General features: G+C 40.8%; 1 protein-coding gene across 1 annotated transcript; it reads left to right on the forward strand.

Moving 5' to 3' along the window:
• Positions 1–9,012: 9,012 nt before the first annotated feature.
• Positions 9,013–9,399, forward strand: LOC308078965 (histone H2A-like; the record flags this gene model as incomplete). The annotated part of the gene is made up of 1 exon (XM_080420302.1): positions 9,013–9,399. One exon carries the CDS (start codon positions 9,013–9,015, stop codon positions 9,397–9,399), a length of 387 nt encoding a protein of 128 aa, XP_080276428.1.
• Between the last annotated feature and the right edge of the window lie 598 nt (positions 9,400–9,997).

Below are 9,997 nucleotides of genomic sequence, written 5' to 3' on the forward strand. Positions count from 1 at the left end.
AGTCGTAAAGTTCCAGCGAAGGCAAACACACCCACTATACTAGGGAGTGGCACAGCATTGTCACCACACATGCATACATCTGTTCATACAAATTACTGAGAGTCCAATTGGCAAACATTGTTCAGTTTCAGCGCCAACCTCTTTTACCATTTTTAATAGTTTAAATGTGCTGCAAGTTATTTTGTGAGTAACAAAATAAGTGCTAAATTGATATACTGATAGTAATCATTGCTAATCATTGAGTGTTTGTTCAGTACCGGGGTCTCCCCATCTCTCCAGCTCTTCAGTAAACAGAAAACACAATTTCAGCTCAGGACACCCGATTTCATCCAATCAGGAGAGCAGGATAAACAAGTGAAATTGGAAGTGATGGCACAATTAATGAGCAGACAAAATTGGAACCGAAACAAAAGCTGCTAAATTATCTTTGTGTCTCTATCTATCTAAGTATCCATATACAGATTTTCAAAAATGATGGACACATATTGTATCTAATTGTAAATGTGAGAAAACAAGGAATGTGCCAATGCCCCAGTGAATTATAAAATTCATACATGCCACAAATACTCTTTTCCTGATGATAATACTTTCATTAAACTACATGTTACTGTATAGTCCCATTAATATTTCCATTTTCACTGCTGTTATAATTATGTTAATATGTTCATTGTTCCTATGGGCTTAAACACATTTGCCTATATAAAGGATTTAATTCATGCCAAATATGATTCACTAGTAAGTACAGTATATATCGTCGATATATGTCCAAAACTGTTACTTTTCAGTAAATGGACAAAACTGTGTTCCAATGGATCCAATATAGTTATAGAGTGGATGTAGAGCAGTAGAGTAGACGCGTGTTGTGAGCATGTACATCGGCTATTGTTGCTGCTTTTGTGTGTCACTGTAGTATGACGGAGTAGGGCATTCATTGAAAAAAACTAATATGAAAAGTTGAGAAATTGAGATACAATGTTTCTGCCCAACAGCGACGACATATGGGTTTTAATTGTTGTAGATTTGAACATCCACATCTGCTGTCCCACTAAGCCACTAACTAAAGACTTTGAATCTTATATATGCTGTAAATCTTTTACATTTTGTGATGGGTCCAAGTCCCACACATGGCACCCGCTTGTACCATCATGTGTTCCTCCTGTCTTTAATGTCCAAGTAGGCCCTATGTGATGCAATCAGCTCAGATCACATGCCTGTTCTATTTTCTTGAAAAACTTTAAAAAGACTGGAAGGGTCAAAACGTCGTAGTTCTGCTGTTTGTCACAAATAAAATAAAAAATAATTGGAGCATTCAACAAGTGAGTGAGTCGCTTTTGTTCTTATGATTCTGTTCCAACAGTTTGGCTCAGCACCAAGGAACAGAGGATGTGCGTTATTTGTTTTTTGAATGTTCTATTTTCTCTCCCATGTCTCATCTCTAAACCATGCACTGCAGCTGGTACAGTACGTGCACATTTTCAATGTCACCTGTTGTTTGACGGGACGAGTGCACTGTGCAATTAAAACAAGAGCCACTGCATGGATTTGAATAGCGACACCGCTGTAAACATGTTGATGGATTACCTGTAAAACTCAGTAAAACTATGCCTAAATGTAACCGCACAAAACTATGTCTAACCTTAACCTCAAACTATATATAACATTTGACTATGTATTATATGTCCAGTAATGTGCATGCTAGACTTCAAAGTATTCCCGTTTTGGTGCCTGGATTTCCCCTAGTGCGCACTCTTCCGAGGTCTGGTGCCCACTCCGTTTTGGTGCCCACATTTCCTATAGTGCCCACTTTTCCAAGGTGTCCAGTTGTTTTCCCTATTGCCCAGAATGTGTTGTTGCAGACCCTTCCTGTTAGCATTTCAACTGAAAAATCGGTTATGTTAGACTAGCAACACCGTCATGTTATGACAATGTATAATCTGGGCTTTAGAAACTGAGTTACTGTGTATCCTCTTGCAGTAGACTAGAGGTTAGTACAGTGGCTATTTTGTAACATTCATACAGCTACAGTTGAACCGTTTCATGTGTAACTTGGGTGTGCAGACATGAAATAAAAACTGTCATTTGAACAATATGATGTTTCAAACTCATGTTTTTTCTACCAGCAAAAAAACAAATCAAAGGAAAAGACACAGTGACATTATTATTCATGCTGAGCTACATTCCAGATGAGCTCCTTTCTCCAAAGCAACACCCCCCACACAGAATCACACAGCATATCAGACTTCAAGCTATTGTTGTCTGAGAGGAATGGTTCCTTGGTGGCATTCTTTTCATAAAGGCTTCTTTCACTGATGTCACACGTGATAGTTTGGTATGAATCAGTCACTCATCTCTTGTCACCTTGCTGGTATTAAGAGCTCCATTCAGTAGCACAACATCATTGGGCCCTGGGAAGATACACTACAGCTACCCACCACCACTAATACTACTATTAATACTACTACTACTACTACTAATTCCACTACTAATACCACCACTAATACTACTATTAATACTACCAATACCACTACTAATACTGCACCAGATGCAATTTTAACCTCACCTTATTGCTGCACCTTATCTAACCTCATGTTCATAGCTGAACATGAACACTCCAAAATAATCATATTATAACTGGGGACCCCGCACCCTGACAAGCACTTGGAATTGTAGGTGTTACATTTAGTTTGACTCGGTTCCACAGATAAATGTTGTGAAAATAGACAAATTACAACACCTCGCACTGCCATGCGTTGTGCGCTTGTAGATCGGCTATTTTCACAATGTTTGCCTCTTTCTTTTGTATTATTGTGTACAATTTGGCCATTTTGTTATTTAAAAGGTTTTTAAAGTCATTCAATTAAAACTTTAGAAATGTGATGATACCCTGTATACACTTATACTGTATGTTGGTTTGTTTACTGTTGATTGAGAAAATAATGTTGCACATTAAGCTAATCATCTGGGGACCCCCCAAAATAATTTGGGGACCCCTCTGGGGATCCAGACCACCAGTTTGGGAACCACTGCTCTAGAACATGCGTTATTATCACTCTTTTCTATAAACCTTTATTTCATTGCTGTCGGGCAGAAACCTTGCATGTCCAAAACCGTTCCTTTTCATCATCATTTCAAACCCCATTTAAAAATAGTGAAAACAGCCAATCGCCATGTGTTGTGATCTTGTAGATCTGCTATTTTCACTACTTTCGTGCAACACTCTTGAATGATAAGGGCATTAATTTACGTAAAAACAAAAAGTTGAAATATGGAGATACAAGGTTTCTGCCTAGAATATGTGCCTCTGTATTGGGAAATGAGTGCACATAAAGTATTGATAGTCAATAAAAAAGCAATAACTCATAACTTTGTGTAGTTGTATATATTGTATTGTGTGCTTGTCACACCTGGTCTTGTATCACAATACAGCAGTGTGCCTCCACACACATGTTACTGCTCTACAGCAGGTAGAGCAGCGGTGGCCTCTAGTGTGCTAAGATGGCATTGCTTATTAGATGTCCCTGATGTTCTTTCCTGCAAGTGCTGGAAAGTACCTTTTCTCAAGCACAGCACTTATGTGGCACAGCTATATGAGGAGTATAGGAGTGAGGTATCCTATAAAACCCATTAACCATATACTGTAGATAATATACTGGACAATGTCACTGAACAAGGTAAGGGTCCCCAAATAGGTACGGGTCCAGAAGGACCAGAACTGGATGCTGATGCATCAAGAGTGTCACGTTTATTCAACACGTGTCCATTAAAACAACAAAAGCAGTATAAAATTGGTCTGTACCAATAAAACGGGGAACGGGGGGTTGTTACTATGACTGACTAAAAGCTGGGCTACTATGCGATGGGAAGGGGGGGGGGGGGCAAAATCAAACAAAGTAATAAGTTAACAGCAAAAAACATCCAAACCATGGCAAAAAGTAATGAACACGTCACGGCCCAGTTACAGTATAGTACACCTATTGCCTTAGTCCTACCATTGCACATGACCCAACGTACAATCATTGACACAACCCAGTCTCTAATATGGGTGGGAAAAACAGTGAAAGGCTATTTGTCCTCCTTCCTACAATAAACCACAAAAAACAAGAAATGGTTACCCGTCAACAGTGACTCATCCCAGACATTACAACATATATAACAGAAATACAACAAAATAACACAACATACCCAGTCAACATATAGGCTATGCTTAAGGCTCCCACAGATAAATACCCACAGATAAATACCCACAGCATTTTAGAATGGAGACAACCATTGAAAAGGACCTGGAGGCCCTGGAAACAGAAAATACTTGCCGCAAGCAACTTAGATGCTATGAATGCTATCTGCAACCAAGTTGCAATACTCTCCATTGACAGCCCATTCATGAAATAGAAAAGTATTATCTGATTGTATTAAATGACGATAAACTTTCCAATACTGCACCTCAAGGTTGGGGTTAGGGTTAGGGTCAGGCAAGCGGGGAACATAGAACCCGGGGAACATAGACACGCTCCCTTACTCAACATCCTGCTGCCTCATGCATATGTGCAATTTCGAAATAGGTACACGACCTATTTTGAAATTGCACATATGCATGAGGCAGCAGGATGTTGAGTAATTTACACCAAGTGCTTGACAGAGACAAAGAGGATAACCAAACCTTGATGAATTTACGGTGCTTAATATAATCATATATACCGGTAGTATAGTGGTTAGTGAATGTGATCTATGAAGTTGGAGGTCAGGGTATGATTCCTGCTTGGGGTGCCTAGAACTCTGTGAAAAATGTTATGGGGCGGCAGTGGCTCAGGGGTAGAGTGGCCGGGTAGAGTGAACTGGAAACCGCAAGGATCCCAGTTCGATCCCAGGCTGGGGCGCTCCCCCAGAGTTAGTGTCGAAGTGTCCTTGCGCAAGACGCTGAACCCCTAATTGCTCCCGATGAGCAGGTTGGTGCTTCCGCCATCGGTGTATGAATGCGTGTGTGAATGGGTGAATGGCACAATCAATGTAAAGAACTATAAATGCACCATTTGCCATTTATAGGGCTTTTCAGTTTCATGAATGGACTGTCAAGGGAGGGTATTGCAACTTAGATGCAGAGAGCATTATATTATTGAAGTTGCTTGCTGCTAAGCAAATACATTAGCCTAAGCAGGCCTAACAACGATATTGAAAACCCATCTCCCCTACCCTTTACTGATTCTCGCAGTGTCCCAGCTCCCTCTCATAAACTGCCACACTTGCCGAATTCTGTAAAGGGGATATAGAACGCCACTTGTTAAAACAAGTCACCATATGGCCAAAAGGAATTACAAAAGCAATAAGATTGGTTCACAAGTTTCTTTACCCAGTATTAGGCTGAATAACCCCAAGCCTCCAAGTCTTTCCCCAAACACACAAATGCAGGCTTTGGGCCTAAAGTAAGGCCTCAAACCATGGTCACCCCTTTTATGCCCTCCTCTTAAAGGGGTAGTGCTACACTTACGGTATGTATAATGTTGAGGCACATTTACTTTACTTGAGTATTTAATTGTTTTCCTACATCTTTCCACTTACCCCACTACATCTCAGAGGCGAATATGGTACTTTTTGGGCGGTGAAACCGCCCCTATAAGTGAGATTTGGAAAAATGTACAAATATCTTGGGCAGTGAAACCGGCCCTGAAAGTGAGGTTTGGAAATTAGTACAATTATCCTGCGCTGTGATTGGCCAATCACAATCTATTCAGGACTGTGATTGGCCAGTGTCACATGACACATGCGCATAGCCCTATATAAGCAACCATAACTTGAAAAAAAACATTAATTTGTTTTTTTCAAGTTATGGTTTTGTCCATCATAAAGAGTGTTTCAATAAATGTATTTATAGTTATTTAGTTATATAGTTATTTATTTTTTGTACATCATTGGTTGACTCCATTCAGTATTGTGGTTAGCTAGGAAGACACCGCCCACTTCACACAGGGTGTGATTTTTACTCCACTACAATTATTTGACAGCTGTTAGTAAATAGTTACTTTCTTAACAGTCTTATCTGGTTTTACTATCCTTTTGGTCCCAACAAAGCATACATACACAACCACACCGGACCACTGCATATTTTGTACGCCTTTCAAGACGATATGTTATTGCATAGCATGCCTTTTATTTCTCACATGTACAGGTAAGGTGGATGCCAGGGTAGTCTATTGAATGATTGCCAGACTTTAGATTATTATTTATTATAAAACATACTGTATATTAACTATTTACTGACCAACAAGGTTCAGACTCAACGCATCACATTGCGTCACATTGTGAGCTTGTAGATCAGCTTTCTTTTCTTCTTTTGTGAAATAAATGTATTTCTTTTACTTTTGGCACTGTAAGTATATTTTTGTCTCTGCCAGGCTGGATTTTCGCCCTGTTCATCCGTGTGTGTGTCTGTCTGTCTGTCTGTCTGTCTGTCTGTCTGTCTGTCTGTCTGTGATCAACTCATCTACGGCACCGCTCGATCAATCAGCGTGAAACTTTGCACACGCACTGCAGTTGGCCAAGGAAGAACCTCTGGCCAATTTTTTGGGGGCAGTCTAAAAAGGACAACTATGTGACGCCGTGAGTTGTATAGTAATGGCAGTTGGGCTGCGCACATTATTGCTTTTCATCAGGCTAAAGACAGGGCCCAAACAGTATACAGAAAGACAGAAAACACCACAGTAACAGCAAATCAATGGTGGACAACCTTTCACAGGTAAAGAGACAGACAAGATAGTACAGTAGACTAGCGCTTCCCAACCTTTTGTAGATCAGGGCCCACTTGAAAGTCTCAAAAGCCTTCGCGGCTTACCCATCTGATTCTGACCACTTAATGCATTCAACCAAATCCGATATTCATAAACACATAGTAGTGCACGTTGATTGTGTTCCGGCTTGAATCATTATTACCAACATAGTATACTTTAAGTTCCTATTTATCTGCATCACAGTGATAACACAGTTTTCATGGTTTTAAAGAAAACAATACTTTTTCATATTAGTTTTATATTATCATTCAAATCTTAACGTTGTCAATGATGGGGGGGGGGGGGCGGGCTTGCAATATGATGATGGTGTAGGAACTAAAGTCAAGTATCAGCCTCAGAGACAGCAAATGATCAGCCCCTTCATTTCCTTACTGTAAATGATGCCCTTCAGAGAGCCACATCTCTCTCTCTCTCTCTCTCTCTCTCTCTCTCTCTCTCTCTCTCTCTCTCTCTCTCTCTCTCTCTCTCTCTCTGCCTGTTTGTCTGTCTATTTATCTATTTGGATGGTGTGATATAGCAGAATATATTGTGTCGTGCTCCATGGTTGCTGTATTGAGACTCTCGTATGTCAAGTCTACTGATCTGGAGACTGGAGGACAGTTCTGATAGATGACCACACACAGAGAGAATGTGTGTGTTTGTGTGTGTGTGTGTGTGTGTGTGTGTGTGTGTGTGTGTGTGTGTGTGTGTGTGTGTGTGTGTGTGTGTGTGTGTGTGTGTGTGTTTGTGCGTGCGTGTGTGTGTGTTGGTTTTAGATCAGTCATTTATAGGTTTCAAACATATTATGATGCTATATGAACACATTTTGCTAGGGACCCCCTTGATCCCCTCAAGGACCCCACTTTGAGAAAACTGTCACTTTGAAGTGAACGCCACACACATGCACTCACCCACCTGTGCATTATATGATTATGATTCTATTTGGATCTCTTTTAGCCCACTGGCTAAACTTCCAAGAGTCTTCATTAAAAACATACTATTACATAGAATAGAAGAATTGTATTGGCATAATTAAAATACACAATAATAAAAACGCCGTCCTGGATCACATTTAAAAAAGCTTATTTCCATAGTGGTCCACTCCAAAACAGTTAACACTCAATAGCCGATCTACAAGCTCACAACCTGTCGCAACAAAGACAGTACCCAAAAAAAAAAGTACCAAAAAAAAGCAATCATACAAATTACTACAACAGCATAATTATAGTCATAAAAATGCAACCCCACACATACTGGTTGTGACCAGCACTTGGCCAAACTGTCCATGTTATTATTTGTTTTAAAATGTGCACATCATTACAATGGATCCTATTCACAGCAGTCATTAATTTATGTTAATTAAATCATACTTATTACTTCTTGTTGCCAATGCTACTTATTATTGCGAACGCGGGCGCGCGCCTCCGACCAAGTGGAGCTTACTATGTAACCCTGCTCAGGTTGTGTGTCTGTATGTCTGTCTGTGTGCATGCAGTACCTATGTAGAGGGCGCCAGAGTGCAGGAATTTAGACAATGCTCTGATTTAAATGCAACACCACACACACACACACACACACACACACACACACACACACACACACACACACACACACACACACACACACACACACACACACACACACACACACACACACACACATATTTCACTGTTCTCTCCCCATCCCCCATCACAGTGAAATAACACGGATTACAAGTCCGTAAATACACAATATTTTCGAGCTGCGTTCGCTTCCAGCGTTCGCGCGTCTTACTTGTGTACTGTACTATGTTGGTTACTTGTACTTATTTAGCTTGACCACGAATAGAGGTTGTTATATTAATAGCAATATTATAAAGATGCCAGGCTAAATGTTAATCTTCTCCCACTGTCCTAGTTACTTTATAGCATCATGTATTTATGGGACCCTACTGTGTGTCGTCTCTGATCGTCCTCATTGTAAATCACACTGTAGAGTGTCTGATAATAACTGTTTAAACTGAACATTGACTGAGACGCCGTCGTTCTCTGGTTGGTCAGTGGTCAGGAACCTCCTTCTCTGGAGAAGAACCGTACGTCGCTGCTACTGATTGGAGGGGAACTCTTACAATCTCAACCCGCGCCCTCATTCGTTTATGTGATTGGTGGGGCGCTCACAGACAGTACCAAATTGATAATATAAATTGTCTCGCGTTCCTCCTACACAGTACATTACTTTCTTTGATATTGCACTCCAGAAATATTCCAGCTAAATCATGTCAGGACGAGGGAAAACCGGCGGAAAGTCCAGGGCCAAGGGTAAAACCCGTTCATCTCGTGCCGGTCTCCAGTTCCCTGTGGGTCGTGTCCACAGGCTGTTGCGTAAAGGCAACTATGCCCAGAGAGTCGGTGCCGGAGCCCCAGTCTATTTGGCGGCTGTTCTCGAGTACCTGACTGCTGAGATCCTGGAGCTGGCTGGAAACGCTGCCCGCGACAGCAACAAGAAAAGTCGTATCATCCCCCGTCACCTCCAGCTGGCCGTCCGCAACGACGAGGAGCTCAACAGACTGCTGGATGGAGTGACCATCGCTCAGGGCGGAGTGCTGCCCAACATCCAGGCTGTTCTGCTGCCCAAGAAGACCGAGAAAGCAGGCAAGAAATAAATCTCCTTCATTAGAAATGAACCCCACAAAGGCTCTTTTAAGAGCCACCCACTATTTCATTATAAAGAGTCGCTTCTGAAACCATTTTATTTCAACACTTTCGCAATACAATAACATGATAAAATGTCACGCATCCAATATTCTCAATCGGTCATTTAGTCACTTAACATGCATGCCTTTCTGCTGTTGGCAATGCACTGATTATATGAACCCTTCAAGTAGAACGTTAGTGTTTTATTTTTGCACTTGAGTAAGATGAGAAATCAATTGGTATCATAGCTGGTTCAGGCTCTGCTGCACTCCTGTAGTAGTTTGCAAGGGTCATGAAGTAGTCCAAACAGGGAAACTAAACCTTACTGATCAACCGGTAGGTGCAACAGAATAAAAACTAGTTTAGATCCAGAAATCTATTTAATAAATATATTTTAACATCGTTATATATATATTATTGGTGTGAGTTATGACTTTGAAGCCTTTTCCACTAAGAAAATAAAGACATGACTATAGGCAATAATAATCTGAGTTCCCAGCAGTTTACCAGGTCCCGCATACAAACGGGAGAGGCAAAAAGGGATGAACACTTTTTTGAAAATATGGG

The sequence above is a fragment of the Gymnoscopelus braueri genome (genome assembly GCF_963280865.1).
Source record: "Gymnoscopelus braueri genome assembly, chromosome: 22".
In the NCBI taxonomy this organism is placed as follows: domain Eukaryota; kingdom Metazoa; phylum Chordata; class Actinopteri; order Myctophiformes; family Myctophidae; genus Gymnoscopelus; species Gymnoscopelus braueri.